Source organism: Malaclemys terrapin, chromosome 7 (genome assembly GCF_027887155.1).
Source record: "Malaclemys terrapin pileata isolate rMalTer1 chromosome 7, rMalTer1.hap1, whole genome shotgun sequence".
NCBI classification, from domain to species: domain Eukaryota; kingdom Metazoa; phylum Chordata; order Testudines; family Emydidae; genus Malaclemys; species Malaclemys terrapin.
The window spans coordinates 53,080,343-53,102,255 of record NC_071511.1 but is presented as its reverse complement, the minus strand read 5'-3'; the positions used below and the strand labels follow the sequence as shown (position 1 = coordinate 53,102,255).

At 46.8% G+C, this 21,913-nt stretch overlaps 1 protein-coding gene across 3 annotated transcripts in view; it reads right to left on the bottom strand.

Annotated features, from left to right (window-relative positions):
* USP4 (ubiquitin specific peptidase 4) overlaps positions 1-21,913 on the bottom strand; it is a 156,066-nt gene that overhangs the window by 114,183 nt on the left and 19,970 nt on the right. For all 3 annotated transcript variants that reach the window (XM_054033998.1, XM_054033999.1, XM_054034000.1), the window contains exons 4-6: positions 20,871-20,997; positions 19,596-19,741; positions 19,240-19,301 (exon numbers count right to left, since the gene is read on the bottom strand). In XM_054033998.1, coding sequence (XP_053889973.1) covers positions 19,240-19,301; positions 19,596-19,741; positions 20,871-20,997 — 335 coding nt within the window. The remainder of the gene's footprint in view (positions 1-19,239; positions 19,302-19,595; positions 19,742-20,870; positions 20,998-21,913) is intronic.

Below are 21,913 nucleotides of genomic sequence, written 5' to 3'. Positions count from 1 at the left end.
ACTATTGGGCCACAGACCAGGTTCCTCACTGTGAAGTCTGTAGTAAGGATTATGTATCATTGTTCATGCTAGTAATTCCCTTTATGTTTGGCTCTTGCTTATTCCTTGGGTTACCATCAATCAACTGCTATTCTGACTCTGCTCTGCCAGAATATCTATTTGTTGGTCATTAGACAGGAAGGTTCCACCAACAAGGCACCTCTAGATGCCATTTCACACGTGCATATGACAGCATAGATTTACATAGCACCACATTATACACAGGACACTACCAACATTATTGATGGGACATTATCAATCAGCCACACAGGAACAAATGACATCAGTGAAGGAAGCTTTCATCTGATCATGAATCACTTCAGGGACTCATGAAGAGAATTTCATAGATTTTTAAGGCCAGAAGGGACCACAGTGATAATTTTGCCTGACCTCCTACATAACACAGGCCAAAGGATTTTCCAGAATTACTTCCTGTATTAACTACAGCAGATATTTTAGAAAAACAGGCCGTTCGTGCAATCTTAGTTCTGCCTCCTTGTGCACATATCAGTCTTGAATTACATGGTTACACACTATTTTTTCCACAGGATGCCTGTTTCATTCAGCGCATGAGGGGACGGTGCGCAGCGGATGAGGCAGATATTCAGTGTTTCTTTTGATCTTTTTCATTCAATGTATGGTTGTGGCTGGGAGTGACTATAAAGGAAAATCTAAAATAGGATCCAGCATGTTAGGTTCAGAAGTGGCCTGAGACAGGTCTGGGTGCCCCTTATTGCCAAGAGACTACTTTTAAACACAACAAAACTTGAGGGTAGCATGAGGGACTGGGACTTGGGAGACCTGGGTTCTATTCCTGGCTCTGCTATTAAACTGCTAAGTGATCTTGGGCAAATCACTTCCCCTCCCTGTGCCTCTCTTTCCCCATTTGTAAAGAGAGGCCTGTAACATGCTTTGAGATCTAGGGATGAAAAAAGTGCTAAGGGAGAGCTATGTTTCATCACCAGCAGCAGCTATGTATTTGGTCCTGCTAGAGAAGGCACGGGGCTGGACTCAATGACCTTGCAGGGTCCCTTCCAGTTCTATGAGATAGGTATATCTCCATATATTACGTATGATCCAGCCCTTGAATTGAATACAGCAATATTTTCTTCCTCGTGAGCTTTTTGATGGTGCTTATCACCCCAGTATGCAATCCCCTAAACATTAATTCTCAGAACAATCCTGGGAGAGGAGACCCCCTTATCGCATTTCACAGATGGGGAAACTGAGGGCTTGTCTACACTACAGCGCGGGGTCAATCTAAGATATGCAACTCCAGCTACATGAATAGCATAGATGAAGTCGACATACTTAGATCTACTTACTGCGGTGTCTTCACTGCAGTAAGTCGACAGCTGACGCTCTCCCGTTGACTCCGCTTGCGCTTCTCGTTCTGGTGGAATACCGGAGTCAACGGGAGAGCGCTCAGCGGTCAATTTATTGCGTCTATACTAGATGCGATAAATCGACCCCCGCTGGATCGATTGCCGCCTGCCGATCCAGCGGGTAGTGTAGACAAGCCCCTTGACAAAGAAAATGCAACTTGCCTGAAGCCACACAGTGAATCAGTGGCAGAGCCAGGATTAGAATTTGGGACCATCTGACTCCCAGCCCCATGGTTCCTCCTCCAGAACGCATTGACTTAATGGCACAAACGCTGAGCATCCACAGCACCCCATGACTTCAGCTATAGTTGAGAGTGCTTCACACTCCTGGAAAATCAGGCTCCCAGTGTCTCCTCTTGAACTGAGAAAATGTGGCTGCCTACCAAAATGTTGATTTAAGTGACTTGCTTAGCATCACATAGAATTCTGTGGCAGAGGCAGGAACACAACTGAGTTTCCCTGTGTAATATTCACCTGTCTTAATCACAAGACCATCTTTCTCTTCCTCCAGTCCCCTGTCTCTCCACATCTTCAACTTCTGCTAATCAAGAAACAGTCCTACAAACAACAGCCTCCTTCACTATACAACTGTTCAATTCCCTGAGCTCCATCTGTCCTTTATATACCAACTGAGGCACTGGTCCTGTAGAAAAGAAAATATGATCATGTAATGAAAGATTATATCATAATGCATACACACAAGGAGGCAGAACTAAAATTTCCCTGCATCCTTAGTTCTGGCATTTCCTAATTTTCAGTGTGTTCAATTTTGCAATGAGAAATACTTTTTTTTTTTTTTTTTTTTTTGGTTTAGTTTGTAATTTCCTACTTTTTTTAAAATAGAAAAAAAGGGAAAAAATTCTGTTCTATAAATTCTATTATGGGCACCCTCCCTCCATCAGATTATGAGCAGGATTTGAACCCCTCCTCTGTGCAGGATATGCAGACCTGGGGCAAGAAGTTTATTATTAGGGCTGTTGATTAATTGCAGTTAACTCACACGACCAACTCAAAAAAATTAAATCATGACTACAGTTTTAAATCACACTGTTAAACAATAGACTACCAATTGAAATGTATTAAATATTTTTGGATGTTTTTCTACATTTTCAAATATATTGATTTTAGGGCTGTCAATTAACTGCTGATTAATGCACAGCACAATTAACGTGTTAATTTTTTTTAACATGTGTTAATTGCAGCAGGGTAGCATAGGCTGCTCCGGAAAAGCTAACTCAGGTCAGGGGCAGTAACACAAGCCGCCACCGGAGGGCAGATGGAAAGAGAAGAGGCTACAGAAAGAGGTATGTGGTTCTCATGCCAGCTCCAGCAGAGAAGGGTTTTTGGTTTTTTTTTATTTTTAATAAGTAAAAACAGGACAGCCAGGGGCTCGCCCAAGCCACCCCGCCCCTTGCATGGTGCTCCAGCTGCCCTCCCCCATGCCACCTGCAGCTGCCCTCCCCATGCCACCTGCAGCTGGGGCTGAGCCCCCTGCTACTCCGTGAGTGCCGCACTGCCCATGCTGGGATCTCCCACCCCTTGCCCTGTGCTGCCTGGGGCTGACCCCACCTCCTGAGCCCTGTGCTGCCTGGGACGCGTGTACACACACACACACACACACACACACACACACAGAGCTCGGGGGCTGACCCCTACTACTGAACCCCATGTCTCCCACAGCTGGGGCTCTGCCCCATGCCAGCTGGGGCTGACCCCCCCCACAAACTCTGGGGCTGACCCCCCTAACCGCACCCACACCTGGGGTTCAGCCTCCCTCCTGAGCTCTGCACTGCCCACAGTGGGGTCTTCTCCCCTCCCAAACCCTGTGCCGTCCACAGTTGGGGCTGGGGCTAACCCCCACTGCCCATAGCTGGAGATGGGGCTGACCCCCCTTCATGCCATCTGGGGCTGGCCCCCCCATGCCACCTGGGTTGCCCCCCGCAGCCCCATGTCACCCACAGCTGGGTCTTCCCTCCCCGTCCCCCGTCCCCCCCAAGCCCTGTGCTGTCCACAGCTGAGGCTGGGACTGACCCCCATCCCTGAGCCTCATGTCGCTCGCAGTTGGGGCTGGGCTGACACACACACCATTCCCCATGAGCCCCATGCCACCTGGGGCTGATCCCCACTCCCAAGCTCCACACCAAGCGCAGCTGGGACTGAACCCCCACCCCCAGCTAAGTGCCTCCCCTGGTTGAGGCTTATCCCGCCCCCAGCTCTGCACCATCTAGGGGTCAGCTCTGAAGCCAGCACTGCCCACCCCAGCAGAAAATTTTTCCACTTTCCTGCTGGCAGGCAGTGCTGCCTTCAGCTGAGCCCCAGGCAGCAGCTGCCTCTCTCTGTTCTGCCTTGTCGCTGGGACAAATGCCCATGGTGAAAAAATAGGGACAGCCGGGACAGAGCTGAAAAGGGGGACTGTCCTGGCCAAAACAGGACATATTGTCACCCTAGCCATCCTGTACCTTGTTGTGCCCAGCTGGCCCCTCAGTCCCACGACCAACCCCCCTGCGTCGTGCCCCATTGCCCCTAGCCAGCTGCTCACGCCGAGGGTACCCCATAGAGAACACGGCCTGACAAGCTCAGTTTCCCCACACCAGCTTCTCCTCCCCTGCAGTATGAGTCCCTGAGGTAAAGGATTGCAAACAAGGACTCACTCAGCTGAAGGGAGTCCACCTAGCTCAGTAAAAGGAGGCAAGCCCGGTACCAGAAACCACCCTTCCAGAAGCAGCAGCAAGACACCTCCCTCACCCTCCTCCTGCACAAGTCATTGCTTACTTCCCCAACCCCTCCCAAACACTGAATGCAGATTTCTAAGATGAAACTCTCTTTGGACAGGAGGTGAACCTGGTGAGCTCAGAAACCCACCCCAACAGAAGCAGCATCAAGAATTCACCTTCCTCCTGCAAAACTCACACCCCTCTCATCTCCAGAGTACTGAGATTAAAAAAATCTTACCCCTTCAATAAGCCAACACTCCTCGAAAGGACACATACAAAATAGTACACAAAAGGCTAACCCAGCAGCAGCAGGCGAAAAAAAAGCCTCCTGCACAATTCACTCTCCTACTGAATGTTAATCCTAAGGTAAAAACCTTTCAATATCCATGGCAAGGACACTTTCGAACAGGACACAAATATATTGATTATATAGAAGAATTTATTGAATTATTTTATTCTAGACACTGACACAGTTCTATTCTGCTTTCATGATCTGGAGTGATTAAATATCAGAAAACGGTAATGGAGCAAAGCAGCAATAGTTCAGGTCTTTTGAATGGGAAGTTTATATTTAAAATACTTCCAGATGGTTCTTTGGCTAAAAAGACTCAGCCTTGCAATAGCTACAGATGAGTTCCAATACCATAGGAGCACTTCAAGTCTGCAGTACCACCTACGTTCTAAGCATGCTTTTGTGCTACAGATAACCCACTGCCAGCAAATGAATCCAGCCAGCCAGGGCAGAGTACAATTACAGAGTTTTAGGATCGGTACAAGCCCATGGATCAAACAAAGTACAACACCTTAACCAATGATATTGCTAAGTGGATAGCTATGGACTGCAGACCACTCAACATTGTAAATGACAGAGGTCTCAGAGATATTATTCAAATTGCATCTTCCAGTCAGTCATACACCTTGCTCTCCTGAGGAAACATTGCATCACGAATAAATGACCTATATGACAACGAGAAGACTACAAAGTTGGAGCTTCTGAAAAATGCACTGGCTGTTGCTTTGACTGGTAATCACTGGACAGCCTTGAGCAATCATAGCTATCTTAGTGTCACCGCACACCTTATTGATGAAGCATGGACACTGCAGTTGTTTGCTGTAACAGTAACTCATACTGAAGAGAGACATTATGCTGAAGCATGTGCAGAGCGTTTCACGGATGTGGTGAAAGAATGGAATATTCAAGAAAAGGTAACAACAATTAGTACTGACAGTGCACGTAACATGGTAGCAGCCGCCAGTCGCTTGCCTTTTGAACACATAACATGCATTGCTCATAGTCTGCAGCTATCCATTACAGTAGCTCAGTGAGGGTGGTTTTGAAAACGTACTGGCAAAATGTAGAAAACTTGTGGGCCATTTCAATCACAATCCAGCTAACAGTACAGAGCTCGGAATAACACAATAATGGACAGAAACAAGAACCTCTCGTACAAGATATTTCAACCAGATGGAATTCCACGTTGGCTATGATTCAGCGCCTGCTTTGCAATAAAGCCGTCAGGACATCCACATTAGCTCTTCAAAAGCACCATCCATCAGTGCCAACAGATAAGGATTTTGAAAAGCTAGAAACACTACTTGAGCCCTGCAATTTGTGACTGAACTCCTTGGGGGGGAATTGTATATCTCCTGCTCTGTCATTTTACCCGCATTCTGCCATATATTCCACATTATGGCAGTCTCTGATGACAATCTAGCATATGTTGTTCCATTTAAGAATACTTTCAAACAGATTTTACAGAACGCAAAGAATGTACCAATCTGAGATTTATAAAAATAGCTACAGCACTAGACCCAAGATTTAAGAATCCAAAGTGCCTTCCCAAAATCTGAGAGGGACGAGGTGTGGCGTATGCTGTCAGAAGTCTTAAAAGAGCAACACTCTGATGTGGAAAAAAACGGTTACTCACCCTTGTAACTGTTGTTCTTCAAGATGCGTTGCTCATATCCATTCCAATTAGGTGTGCGCGCGCCGCGTGCACGATCATCGGAAGATTTTTACCCTAGCAACTCTCGGTGGGTCGGCTGAGGCACCCCCTAGAGTGGCGCCCTCATGGCGCCGGATATATGCCCCTGCCAACCCAGCGCCCCCTCAATTCCTTCTTGCCAGCTACTCCGACTGCGGGGAAGGAGGGCGGGTTTGGAATGGATATGAGCAACGCATCTCGAAGAACAACAGTTACAAAGGTGAGTAACCGTTTTTTCTTCTTCGAGTGCTTGCGCATATCGATTCCAATTAGGTGATTCCCAAGCCTTACCTAGGCTGCGGGGTCGGAGTTAGATGTCGCGGAGTGAAGGACCGCTGAGCCAAATGCCGCATCATCCCTGGACTGCTGCACTATGGCATAGTGGGAAGCGAAAGTGTGCACGGACGACCAAGTCCCTGCCCTACATATCTCCTGTATGGGCACATGAGCCAGAAAGACAGAGGAAGAAGCTTGGGCCCAAGTGGAATGGGCGGGAGTCGTGGAGCTGGGACACCAGCCAAATAGTATCAGAGGGGTAGCCGTGTTAGTCTGAATCTGTAAAAAGCAACAGAGGGTCCTGTGGCACCTTTGAGACTAACAGAAGTACTGGGAGCATAAGCTTTCGTGGGTCAGAACCTCACTTCTTCAGATGCAAGTAATGGAAATCTCCAGAGGCAAGTATATATCAGTGTGGAGATAACGAGGTTAGTTCAATCAGGGAGGGTGAGGTGCTCTGCTAGCAGTTGAGGTGTGAACACCAAGGGAGGAGAAACTGTTTCTGTAGTTGGATAGCCATTCACAGTCTTTGTTTAATCCTGATCTGATGGTGTCAAATTTGCAGATGAACTGAAGCTCAGCAGTTTCTCTTTGGAGTCTGGTCCTGAAGTTTTTTTGCTGTAAGAGGCTACCTTAACATCTGCTATTGTGTGGCCAGGGAGGTTGAAGTGTTCTCCTACAGGTTTTTGTATATTGCCATTCCTGATATCTGACTTGTGTCCATTTATCCTCTTGCGTAGTGACTGTCCAGTTTGGCCAATGTACATAGCAGAGGGGCATTGCTGGCATATGATGGCATATATAACATTGGTGGACGTGCAGGTGAATGAGCCGGTGATGTTGTAGCTGATCTGGTTAGGTCCAGTGATGGTGTTGCTGGTGTAGATATGTGGGCAGAGTTGGCATCGAGGTTTGTTGCATGGGTTGGTTCCTGAGTTAGAGTTGTTATGGTGCGATGCGCGGTTGTTGGTGAGAATATGCTTAAGGTTGGCAGGTTGTCTGTGGGCGAGGACTGGCCTGCCTCCCAAGGTCTGTGAAAGTGAGGGATCATTGTCCAGGATGGGTTGTAGATAACACTGACCAGCGCACTGATACACAGATACCCTCCCACCAACAACACAGGAAGAAGAACTCCACATGGACTCCTCCTGAGGGTCGAAATGACAGTCTGGACCTATACATAGAATGCTTCCGCCGACGTGCACAGGCAGAAATTGTGGAAAAACATCATCGCTTGCCTCATAACCTAAGTCGTGCAGAACGCAATGCCATCCACAGCCTCAGAAACCACCCTGACATTATCATCAAAGAGGCTGATAAAGGAGGTGCTGTTGTCGTCATGAACAGGTCTGACTACCAGAAGGAGGCTGCCAGACAACTCTCCAATACCAAATTCTACAGGCCGCTTTCCTCAGATCCCACTGAGGAATACACTAAGAAACTGCACCATCTACTCAGGACACTCCCTACACTAACACAGGAACAAATCAACATACCCTTAGAGCCCCGACCGGGGTTATTCTATCTACTACCTAAGATCCACAAACCTGGAAATCCTGGACGCCCCATCATCTCGGGCATTGGCACTCTCACTGAAGGACTGTCTGGATATGTGGACTCCCTACTCAGACCCTACGCCACCAGCACTCCCAGCTATCTCCGTGACACCACAGATTTCCTGAGAAAACTACAATGCATTGGTGACCTCCCAGAAAACACCATCCTAGCCACCATGGATGTAGAGGCTCTCTACACAAACATCCCACATACAGATGGAATACAAGCTGTCAGGAACAGTATCCCTGATGATGACACAGCACAACTTATTGCTGAGCTCTGTGACTTTATCCTCACGCACAATTATTTCAAATTTGGTGACAATATATACCTCCAGACCAGTGGCACCGCTATGGGCACCCGCATGGCCCCACAATATGCCAACATTTTTATGGCTGACCTGGAACAACGCTTCCTCAGCTCTCGTCCACTCATGCCCCTTCTCTACCTACACTATATTGATGACATCTTCATCATCTGGACCCATGGGAAGGAGGCCCTGGAAGAATTCCACCATGCTTTCAACAGCTTCCACCGCACCATCAACCTCAGCCTGGACCAATCTACACGGGAGGTCCAGTTCCTGGACACCACCGTACAAATAAGCGATGGCCACATTAACACCACCCTATACCGAAAACCCACCGACCGCTACGCCTACCTTCATGCCTCCAGCTTCCACCCCGGTCACACCACACGATCCATCGTCTACAGCCAAGCACTGAGGTACAATCGCATCTGCTCCAACCCCTCAGACAGAGACCAACACCTACAAGATCTTCACCAAGCATTCTCAAAACTACGATACCCACACAAGGAAATAAAGAAACAAATCAACAGAGCCAGACGTGTACCCAGAAGACTCCTGCTACAAGACAGGCCCAGAAGAGAAACCAACAGAACTCCACTGGCCATCACCTACAGTCCTCAGCTTAAACCTCTCCAACGCATCATCAGTGATCTACAACCCATCCTGGACAATGATCCCTCACTTTCACAGACCTTGGGAGGCAGGCCAGTCCTCGCCCACAGACAACCTGCCAACCTTAAGCATATTCTCACCAGCAACCACGCATCGCACCATAACAACTCTAACTCAGGAACCAACCCATGCAACAAACCTCGATGCCAACTCTGCCCACATATCTACACCAGCAACACCATCACTGGACCTAACCAGATCAGCTACAACATCACCGGCTCATTCACCTGCACGTCCACCAATGTTATATATGCCATCATATGCCAGCAATGCCCCTCTGCTATGTACATTGGCCAAACTGGACAGTCACTACGCAAGAGGATAAATGGACACAAGTCAGATATCAGGAATGGCAATATACAAAAACCTGTAGGAGAACACTTCAACCTCCCTGGCCACACAATAGCAGATGTTAAGGTAGCCATCTTACAGCAAAAAAACTTCAGGACCAGACTCCAAAGAGAAACTGCTGAGCTTCAGTTCATCTGCAAATTTGACACCATCAGATCAGGATTAAACAAAGACTGTGAATGGCTATCCAACTACAGAAACAGTTTCTCCTCCCTTGGTGTTCACACCTCAACTGCTAGCAGAGCACCTCACCCTCCCTGATTGAACTAACCTCGTTATCTCCACACTGATATATACTTGCCTCTGGAGATTTCCATTACTTGCATCTGAAGAAGTGAGGTTCTGACCCACGAAAGCTTATGCTCCCAGTACTTCTGTTAGTCTCAAAGGTGCCACAGGACCCTCTGTTGCTTTTTACAGCCAAATAGTAACAGGCACGGATGCATGAAGTAATCCAAGACGATATTCACTGCGAAGAGACCAGAAGGCCTTTCATCCGGTCTGCCACCGCTACAAACAGTTGGGATGTCTTTCTGAACAGCTTCGTTCGCTCAGTGTAGAAAGCAAGAGCCCTGCAAACGTCTAGGGAATGTAGCTGTTGTTCCCTTCGCAAAGCGTGTGGCTTTGGGAAGAAGACCGGAAGGAAGATGTCTTGGTTGACATGGAAGGCAGACACCACCTTAGGGAGGAAGGCAGGGTGTGGTCGCAGCTGTACCTTGTCCTTATGGAACACCGTATACGGTGGGTCTGATGTGAGGGCCCTAAGTTCTGAGACTCATCTTGCCGATGTGACAGCGATGAGGAAAGCGGTTTTCCAGGACAGGTACAGAAGCGAGCAGGTGGCCATGGGCTCAAAGGGGGCACCCATGAGTCTAGATAGGACTAGACTGAGGTCCCATGTAGGGGCCGGCTGACGGATTTGTGGGTACAGATGTTCTAAGCCCTTGAGGAACCTGCTGACCATGGCACTGGAGAAGACTGAGCACCCGTGCTCGCCCGGGTGGAAGGCGGAGATAGCTGCTGGGTGGACCCTGATAGATGAGACAGCTAGGCCTTGCTGTTTCAAGGACCAAATATAGTCCAGGATGGTAGGTATTTGTACCCCCATAGGGACAGTGTTATTTAGGGCACACCAGCAGGAGAAGCGCTTCCACTTGGCCATGTATGTGGACCTAGTGGAGGGCTTTCTGCTCCCCAAGAGCACTTGCTGCACCAAAGTGGAGCAACGCAGCTCGGATTCAGTCAGCCATGAAGCAGCCACGCAGTCAGGTGGAGGGACTGCAGATCTGGATGACATAATCTGCCATGTTCCTGAGTGATCAGGTCCGGCCACAATGGTAGAACGATTGGTTCCGTCACTGACAGATCGAGGAGCATGATGTACCAGTGTTGTCTGGGCCACGCTGGAGCGATCAAGATTAAGCAGGCCTTGTCTCTGCGTAACTTGAGGAGGACCTTGTGGACCAACGGAAATGGAGGGAAGACATAGAGCAGGTGGTCTTTCCACGGTATCAGGAAGGCGTCTGACAGGGAGCCCAGGGAACGTCCCTGGAGAGAGCACAACATTTGGCACTTCCGATTCTCACGAGAAGCGAAAAGGTCTATGTGGGGAAATCCCCACCTCTGGAAAACAGAATGAATAATGTCCAGACGTATCGACCACTCGTGAACCAGGAAGGACCTGCTGAGGTGATCTGCCAAGGTGTTCTGGACTCCTGGGAGAAAATATGCCACCAGGTCAATTGATCGGGTTATTCAAAATTCCCAGAGATGTATGGCTTCCTGACAGAGGAGGGACGACCGCAAATTGGAAATGCTGCTGTCTGACCACAAAGCGAAGGAACCGCCTGTGCGGTGGGTAGATCGCTATGTGGAAGTACACGCCCTTCATGTCGAGGGCGGTGTACCAGTCTCCAGGATCCAGGGATAGGATAATAGTTCCCAGGGTAACCACGCGGATCTTCAACTTTACCATGAATTTGTTGAGTCCACGTAGGTCCAGGATGGGCCAAAGCCCCCCCTTTTGCCTTGGGGATTAGGAAGTAGCGGGAGAAAAAAACCCTGCTCCTCAAGTCTCTTGGTACCTCTTCCACCACTCCAATTGACAGGAGCACTTGTACCTCCTGCAAGAGGAGTTACTCGTGAGAAGGGTCCCTGAAGAGGGATGGGGAGGGAGGGTGGGGTGGGGCGAAATAAACTGAAGATGGTATCTATTTTCCACCGTGCGTAGGACCCAGCGATCTGACATTATGCGGGACCACGCAGGGAGGAAACAGGAGAGGCGGTTGGAGAAAGGTAGGGAAGGATCCTGGGAGGAGACTGGTGCTCCGTCCTCGAGCGCAACTTCAAAAGTTGTCTGGGCCCCGCTGATGGTCTAGGGGGGCTCTGATTCTGGCCTGCTTGCAGACCAGGTTGTTGCCTCCTATTGCCACGACCACGCCTTCTAGATAAGTCTTGCCACGGTTGAGGGTTAGGGTAAGTGCGCTGCGGCTGGGGCCGGAAGGGCCTGCGTTGCGTCACTGGGGTATGCATGCCCAGTGAGCGCATGGTGGCCTGGTTATCCTTCAGACTTTGCAGTCTGGGATCAGTCTTCTCTGAGAAGAGACCTTGGCCTTCAAAGGGCAAGTCCTGTATAGTTTGCTGCAGTTCCGGAGGGAGGCCGGACATTTGCAGCCATGAAATGCGGCACATAGCCACTCCTGAGGCTTGAGTTCTAGCTGCCAAGTCAGCTGCATCTAAAGAAGCCTGTAGTGATGTCCTTGCCACCTTCTTGCCCTCTTCGAGCAAGGCCCCAAACTCTTCCCTGGGCTCCTGGGGAACCAACTCTTTGAATTTCCCCATAGAGCTCGAGGTGTTATAATTATAACGGCTCAGGAGGGCCTGCTGATTAGCTACCCTGAGCTGTAGACCATCAGTAGAGTAAATCTTACACCCAAACAGATCCAGGCGCCTAGCGTCCTTGGACTTAGGTGCGGGTGCTTGTTGGCCATGCCTCTCCCTCTCGTTTACAGACTGTACCACGAGGGAGCAAGGTTGGGGGTGCACACACAAGTGCTCATAATCTTTGGATGGCACCATGTATTTCCTTTCCACCCCTCTTGCTTTGGGAGGGATGGACGCTGGGGACTGCCAGATAGTATTGGCATTCGCCTGAATAGTCTTAATGAAGTGTAAAGCTACCCGCGTGGGGCCTTCGGTCGACAAGATGTCCACCACAGGTCCTCAACCTCCGCCACCACCTCCACCTGCAGATTCGTGTTCTGTGCCACCCTACAAAGCAGGTACTGGTGAGCACGAAGATCTATAGGTGGGGGGCCAGAGGAGGACATGCCTGCCACGGCTTCGTTAGGTGAGGATGAAGAAGACAATCCCTGGACTAGTGGGTCCTGGGGAAGGTCAGGTTGAGGAGGGTCCAGTTGCCCTAGGTCCACGATCGTAGGGACATCAGGCTGTTCAGGCGGTAGGGCAGTTGCCTCCGAAGCTATCGAGGAAGGATGGCTAACAGTTGCCTCAGGTACCCTAGGCTCCGAACAAGCCAAGCGAGAAGCGCCTGAGGGGCCACCTTGGCCTTGTGGTATGCCCAAGGGGTCCAGAAGGACCACTGTGGAGGACCTTGGTCGGGATCCTGTCCTACATCTGGCCCCTGGCTAGCACCATCAGCGTCCTGGCCCTGGACATTATAGCCACTCTCCGCTTGGGACGATGCCGAGTTTGGGCGAGAACACCAAGGCGGTGCCGAACGCAGTTGTTGTGTTGACATGTCGCCATCTACTGGTCTGCGCGTGAGGGCTGGGGACCGGTGCCCCACGCGGTACCGTGATCGGGAGCGGGACCGACGATAACGGTGCCAGGAGGTTGATCTCAATCTGAATGACAAACGACAGTGCCGTCGCTGCCACGACCGGCTGCGTGATGAGCGGTGTCGGGACCGATGCCGGGAGCTGGCTCGGTACGATCGTACCAAGAGGCAGACCTCCAGGAGGTGGAGCGGTGCCACAAGTACGACCGGCGCCAAGATGGAGATCGGTGCCGGGACTGCGAGCAGCACCGTGACCATCTGTGAGACCGGGACTGCGACCGAGACCGAGAGCAGTGCCGACCTGTTTCACTCTGTGAAGGAGGTCGCATGAAGGCGGGCTTCCCTATGGACGGGACAGTCCGCACTGGCAGTGCCGGAGGGCAAGACGGTCCGGGCTTCGTTAGCGCAATCAGGTCGTGAGCAGTGGAGAAAGTCTCTGGAGTGGACGGCAGGCCCAGCTCAACCATGGTGTGTACCGGGGAGCTTATGTGCACCGGACTCAACGGCACTTGAGGTCCAGAATCGACAGTGCTGGAGTTGGCGCCTTCGCGGTGTGGTCTGGCACGGCGCGCTGCTCCACTGAGGCTGCCAGCGGTGCTTGCACCTGTGGAGGACCAGCAGGTAGTTTGTGCTGCTTCTTGGGCCGCGGAGACAGCAAGCGGTGCTGCTTCTGTACCGGTGCTGGAGATGTCCGGTGCCGGGTTGCTCCGGTGCCGAAGGCGCACTACGGACTGACGGTGCCTGGTCTGCAGGCAGTGCCGGGGGCACCGGGCTAAGTGCCACTTCCATGAGGAGCTGTTTTAGACGGAAGTCCCGCTCCTTTTTTGTCTGAGGCTTAAAAGCCTTGCAAATGCGGCACTTGTCAGGTTGATGCGCTTCGCCCAGGCACTTCAAACAGGAGTCGTGGGGGTCTCCAATGGGCATCGGCTTGAGACAGACTGAGCAAGGCCTGAAACCCGGAGACTTGGGCATGAGCCCTGGTACCGGGGCAGAGGAACGGGGATAAACCCTGATTCCCCAACTTATGTACAACCATATACACTAATATACGATATACAAACTTACTAAGACTATTCTAAAAACTGCTAAACTAATAAAATACACTAAGAACTAATATAAGACAATGAGAAAGCTAGGGATGTGGAGGTCAGCTATGCCGCTCTCCACAGTTCCAACGACTGTCACGGGCGGTAAGAAGGAACTGGGGGGACGCTGGGTCGGCAGGGGCATATATCCGGCGCCATGAGGGCGCCACTCCAGGAGGCGCCTCAGCCGACCCACCGAGAGTTGCTAGGGTAAAAAACTTCTGACAATCGTGCACGCAGCGCGCGCACACCTAATTGGAATCGATATGAGCAAGCACTCAAAGAACTACAGGACCCAAACCACCAAAAAAGAAAATCAACCTTCTGCTGGTGGCATCTGACTTAGATGACTAAAATGAACATGCGTCAGTCCCCCGCTTTGGATCGTTATCGAGCAGAACCCGTCACCAGCATGGACATATGTCCTCTGGAACAGTGGTCAAAGCATGAAGGGGCATATGAATCTTTAGCACATCAGGCACATAAATATCTTGTTACTCCACGCCTGTTCTCACTTTCATGTGACATTGTAAACAAGAAACAGGCAGCATTATCTCCTGTAAATGTAAACAAACTTGTTTGCATGAGTGATTGGCTGAACAAGAAATAGGACTGAGAGAACTTGTAGATTCTAAAGTTTTACATTTTTTGTTTTTGACAGTAGTTTTTTTGGTACATAATTCTACATTTGTAAGTTGCACTTTCACGATAAAGAGATTGCACTTGTATTAGGTGAATTGAAAAATACTATTTATTTTGCTTTTTACAGTGCAAATATTTGAAATCAATATATTTGAAAATGTAAAAAACATCCAAAAATATTTAAATAAATGGTATAAATAAATAAATTATTGGTTAACAGTGCAATTAATCGCACAGGCCTATTTACTACCTACGCCCAGGAAATAGTTAAAATATTGGCACCACTTCTCTGCACTGCAGACATTTGATAAAGACCACCAGAACAAAAGATTGAAACAAGGGTTCCTAGACAACCTCTTAATGCATTCTAAGCCACAGAGCACCTATACTCATGTTAGACTTTAACTATCCAGATATTTGTTGAGCAACAAATACAGCCAAAGATGCAGTATCAAAAAGAGGTCTTTTAATTATGCAGAAGACTACTTTATGTAAAAGAAAATGGAGACTTCTATTCTACAACCAAACGATAAGCCATCTTGGATATACATCTTGATTGATGAGGGGGAACTGACAGACTACCAGGAAGCTTGGAATGTATGACCATGAGTTGCTTAATTTCAAGTCAACATAGTAGGGAATGAGGATTTAGAGATGCTGTTCACTGCATCTCTACAGAGGTGTTAGATTTCAGGAAAGCACATCTGGCGAAATTAAGGAATCTAGAGAGGAACGTTTGAGAGGAGGCCTCATCTAGCAGCATAGAAGGTGGCTGACTACAAGCTACCTGAAAAAGAAGACACCAAGAAATAAGAATCAGCTAACTTGGTTGCGTAAAGGAATGCTTTAAAAAAAAAAAAAAAAATCAGTTTAAAAAAAGGGGGGGGCAATCAAATAAAAAACATCAGAAGCAGTTAATACTAGGAAGAAATTTGTACCATTAATAAATGAGAATGCTGAAATTAAATGACTCCTTTTTAAGCATGTATTCAACAAGATAGATACTGAACAAAATAAGGAAGACCGACCTTGTGAAATGATTCTTGAGAACAAGCAGGAAAGAGAATGCTGGGAAATATGAATATGTATATATAAGCCAGTCCAGATAACAGCCTGATCCACTGACATTTTTGAAAAAGCATGGGCAACAAGGGAAGCACCAAAAGGTGGGAGAAAAGCAAGTGTAATAACAATCTTGCAAAAAGGAAAAAAGTATAATCCTATCGATAATTGTGCCATAAACCTAATATAATGAAACGTGCTAGCAGAACAAACATCACTAAAGAAGACCCACAAGCAATAAACAACACTAAGGATTTATCAGGGGCCTTCTGAAATTATCGATTTAACCTAATCAATCATCTGCTAACTACAGCAAACATGATATGATTACGCAGAATAAATTTCTGAGCTTCCTTCTCCTGACTCCCTGAATACTGAGGTAAAGAAGATTACACTGCAGTTCAATCTGTTTACTAGGGGAATGGATTTCCCTGAGAAACAGGCAACCTTCAGAGCAAAACAGCACCCTGCTTGTCAAACTAGTCCACCAGTGCTGACCTGCCTTAGTCTGACTAACACAGCCCTGAGTTTTTACACATTAATGTACATTGTTTTCTAAGAAAAGAAACCTTTCGCCCTTGAAGCATTCAATATCCATAAAGACCCCAGTCTAGCAGATTGGTATCTGATCACCATAAATCCCAAATGGGTTTTTAAACAGATTATATAATGAATGTAAGAAACAGGGAAGATAAACAGGTGCCCCTGCAAGAAAATGCTATCAACTCAATATCACTTTCCTTTCTTATTGAATTGTGGACATCAGTTTAGCATAACATTCCTGACTCCATTCCCCAGTGAAGAGGAAATGAAATATTGACTCAGATTGAACAGAGATATAGATAATCCCAACAAGAGATATATGCTTCTACTGCAGTGTTCTCAACCACCATTTGTAGCTCTTCAATCAAAACACACTTAATATTTTATAAATTCTACATTATATAATCCAAAATCCCAGGTTTCCATCTACAGTAAAAGCATTTTTATCTGCCATGTTGGGGGAATAGTGGGTACCAGTAAGTGAAAAAGTCCAGTTAACTAAGAGGGAGTGAGTTTGGGTGCAGGAGGGGGTATGGGGCTGGGGGTTGGGACATGGGGCGCAGGTTCTAGGAGGAAGTTTGGGAGCTGCGGGGGCAGCGCCTGTGGGCGGAGGCAGTGAACAGAGCCACCTAGCCACGCTTCCACCTAAGAACAGCAGGGAAAGATCGCCGCTTACAGGGAGCAGCCCGAAGTGAGCGCCCCCTGGATCTAGCACCCAAAAGCCCCTCCCGTGCCTCAACCCACAGCCCCACACCGCCTCCCACACTCTGAACCCCTCGTGGCCCTTCACCTAGGAGCAGCAGGGACATGTTGCCACTTCCCGGGAGCCACGTGGAGCCAGGTAGGGAACCTGACGGCCCTATGCCAACTGGACAATAAACTGGACTTTATATGAAGATTAGAAATGCCAATTTTTAGAGCTTTCCGGTTGGTACAGGGCCAGATAACACAGCTTTTACTGTAATTGGGAGGTAGTAACTTGCACCCTGGTAAGCATTTTCACTTAGTCCTAGGTATATGAAGTTAGGTTTCTAAGTCTAGCTACTGAAGGAGAAAAAGTATGATACCTGGGAATTATATAGAATTCCTTGTAAATTTTTAGAATATTTGATACTTGCCCAAGTATCCAGCACTTAAGACAAACCTGTAATTGGCCAAATGATTGAACCTTCTCTTTTTGGATCAATTGTCAAAGAAAGTTAGAATGACATAGCTCTGATTTTCCATGGAATCCTCTGAACCTCCTTGACTCCTTTCAATCATAGTCCTCAGTGATCAATGAATTCTTCTTGTACAAACATAGGAATTCTCCTACCAAATCAGACCAGTGGTTGGTCCCCCACATCTTGTATTGTTTCCTAGTGGACAGTAACAAGCTTCAGAGGAAAATGTAAAACTTCTAGAATGAACAATCCTGGGCTAACCTGCTCACGGATCATGTTTCATCCTATTCTGAGAGACAGTTAGGGTTGACTTTTCCTATGAAGCACGATCGTTTATACTATCTACACAATCTGAAGCATGATGATTTATACTACTTATACAATTTTAATCTTATGAACTGCAAATGTGGATGTTGTCGTGATCCATATAAATATCTAGGGAACATTTTTCAAAAGAATAAGTCACTTAAAAATACAGATCCCATTATAAATCAGCTTTTGAAAATTGAAGCCCTGGTCTTTTTAATCTTACTAAGGTGTTAGCCTCAATAAGATCTCATGGCAGCAAGTTCCATCAGTTAACCGTGTGTTTTGTAGAAAAGCATTCCCTTTGTCTCCATTAAGTTTGCTGCTTTTCTATTTTACTGAAAGTCACCTTGTTCTTGCACTACAAGAAAAGAAACAGTACACATACATTTTAAATTTCATTCTATAGCATTAATTATTCTATATACTTATATCAAGGCCCTTCTTATTCACCTCCTCTCTAAGTTAAAAAATTCTAATCTTTGTAGTCTCTCTTTATGCAAAAGCCTTCCCAGGCTTCCGATCATGTTGTCTGCTCTTCTCTGGACCTTTTCCATTTCTATTATATCCTTTTTGATGGGAGATTACTGGAATTGAACACAGAATGGAATAAAATACTCAATATTAGTAGTATCTCTGTTAATACACCATGACATCTTGTTTGCTTTTTTTAACCACCACTGCACAGATATTTTCATTATGCTGTCCACAGTGACATATAGTTCTGGTCCACACTGCAGAAAAATCGACACCCCTGAGCAACATAGTTATACAGACCTAATCCCCAGTGTAGACGGTGCTATGTCAGCAGGAGAGCTACTGCTGCCTCTCAGGGAGGCATATCAACCATGCCACCAGGAGAGCTCTCTCCCATCAGCATAAAGAGTCTTCATTAAAGTGCTAGAGCGGTGCAGCTGTGCCGATACAGTGTTTTAAGAGTAGACATGCCCTGAGTCTTTACATCTTTTAAAACTGTAAATGCAACTAAAGAAGAACCAGGCATGTTTTAAAACTTAAAAAATAATGCTTAGCACAGATAGTACACTTAGCATCTTCTAAGCATGGTACAGACATTTATCATGTGACCTATTTGAGATCACACTTTGTTGCCTATCCCCTTTTTACAGCCCAAGACCAGAGAGAGTCAATGACAGGGCCAAAACTAGAACTAGAGAATGCTAATGTTCTTGCTTTTAATCCCACATTCAGTTGATCAGGGCATGCTAACCTCTTCTCTTTAAAGAAATTAACAAAATAATAGCCTTTAACAGGGCTTCTCTATGAGGCAACCGGTCACTGGAATTAGAGAGTTGAGCAAGACAATGAAACAAGAATGGAGAGGATGCTTACTTTGCCGGAAGAGACTGCCTAGGCCATGTACCATCTTCATTCTTCACTTCTATTAACAGCACCTGAAGAGGGAATGCAGACAGTAGGGCAAGTTAAAAACAAACTTATTTTACATGTTCTGTAAAATGACTTAGACATCTCTTAATTAATGTTCTCTGAATATTGTTTAACATCTTTTGTTTTCTATTAAATGTATATAATGCTTCCGTTGCAGGGTCTCTTTACTGATAGATTCTCTTCTTGTGCATAGTACAGCAAAACATTTTCATAGACAAGCTACTTGCCCAAGGAAAACCATGTGTTAGCCTACCAGGCATTTCAATACCATGATTATTAGAGAATTCTGAGCATCTTACCTGACCGTGATAGAGCCCTGCATCTTGTACAGTGCTGTCCAGATTGCTGACCTGCTCATAGGCATTACTCATATACCTACTCCATAACCTAGTTTCCTTCTCACTGGGGATATTAAACAACTGTCGCATTTCCTTCTCAATGGTGGCTGTTTAGGGGAGAAAATATAATAATAAACTTCTGAAATGCTTAAATATTTCTAGAAAGAACTGACCAACCAGAGATACATTAAACGCATATGTCCCCACTTTATCAATGCCCAAGCAGTAAAAGATATGTCTCATAATCCAGTAGTGTGACCATCATTATTGCTGAAAATATCTACTTATTAAAACCCTTTATTTTCATACGCATTCGTCTGTCAGAAATGTTCCTTTTGGCTGGGCTGCAAGCAAGCTTGAGAAATTTGTTCTTTTCTGAAATGCTATAAGCACCTGAAAATTGGAGTTTAAAAAGGAAGCATGCTCAGATAATGTTTTCACCCCTCAGCACAAGGTCACACTACTGGAAACTATCAGCCAAGCACATCTATGGATCACATTATAGTCTACATGCAACATCTTAAAATGGGGGGAGGGGGCATACGATGATGCAGTGATGTAGGGTATAGGGCCAATTTTCAAGTAAAATGAATTAGTAGGGAAAACTGGAGGAAGTATCTGCTGAAATATTTTAATCATAAAGCCCAAGGAGCCACATCAGTGACAGAATGTACAAGAGAAGTACTGGAAACATTTAGACACAGAACTGTTTCAAACAATGGCATGTCCATTTGCTATGGAGAAGACAATGATAAGCTCTGATTACCCTTTAACCTCACCCCTACCCCCTCATTTACAGGTCTGCTGAGGCCTAACTTTTAAGCCACCTGGCCTCAAAGAGTCAAGCAGTTTTCCAACCAAACCTAACCCTTCCCCCCAATCCTGAGTCAGTGCCATCGCTGCCTCCAGCCCATGGAGTTGGTACGTGGTGGTGGATGCATACCCCATTCATGATGCCCCTTCTGCACTGTGTGTATGCTCGGAGCAAGAGGTGCTGAGGATCTGCAGCACACTCTGTAGCACTTGCAAAGCAAGGAGTAGGGCACGCAGCCACCACTGTGCTGACCCCTAGAGACAGGAGAAGGTCATCAGAGGCAACCCAACCCAAATCTTGTAGTCACGTACCAACAGGCTAAAGCGCTCTACCCCCATTTACTGCTATTAAATGAGGTGTTTTTAAACATTCCTTATGAGAGTCAGTCAATTCAAAGCTGCTAATATCACATAGCTACTTACCAATGGTGTCTGCTTTGCTGAAATGGCAGGTCAACACATTGGTAGGATCACTATTTTCACACAGCTTCAGTTCGAGGAGGTAAACTTCTACTTTACAGTGCTTCACAAACAGACCGTACTCCACCACCTATAAACAAAAGGCTACCCCTGAAGCAGGCATGATACTGACCACCCCACATAGGTGAGATGACAATCATTTTTAAAGAGCCCTCCACAACCTGGACTGGCTGCCTAAATAGTGATTTACAGTTTTAAATTGAGTGGGGGAAGGGGTGATCTGACTCCAAAACTGGGAGCTGGGAATTCATTAATTTAATCCCAGCTCTGCCCCGACTTCTTGTGTGACCTAGATCAAGACATTCAACTTCTCTATCACCATCTTCCCATCTGTAACACACAGACTAATCCTTTTTTCCCCATGGGAAAGTTCTGAAACTTAATTATAACAGCTGAGTAGTAGCACCAACTAGTTAAGGTTGCAAAAAACAATTTCTATCGCAACTCCTATGTTTCATGCAGAGAATTCCAAAAACGTTTACCTTTTGTGCCTGGTCTCTGCCCAAAGGCAATTTCCCACAACCAGAACATTGGAACAAAATCCTGCCTGTTATTTTGAGTTACAACAAGGAAGAAACAAACCATTTTATGATTTCATGACTACATTCCTGCCCCCACTCCTCAAACAAAAATAAATCAATGATGGCACAAAAGTGGCTGAAACGTCAAGTACTTACTGGAACATAAGTAATCCTGTTTGCTTTGGTAAACCTAACAAAAATTGGTTTCAAAATGAAGGGCTGAATACTTCCAAATGTGAAACTGCACATGTGCAGTAACCCTTTCCTTTCAGCTATCATCTGCACTGATAAAAAGGCATAGTGCACAGGGACTTAACTGTGCAGCTATGTACCACATGCCATGTTACTTCCAATTAGGGAGCTGAGCTATAGAGGTGGAATATAGCAGTGTGTGGAGCCAGTATTAGCTTCTCCAGTACACAGGGCAGCCTATAAATCTTAGAAGTGACTATTTATATTAGAGTA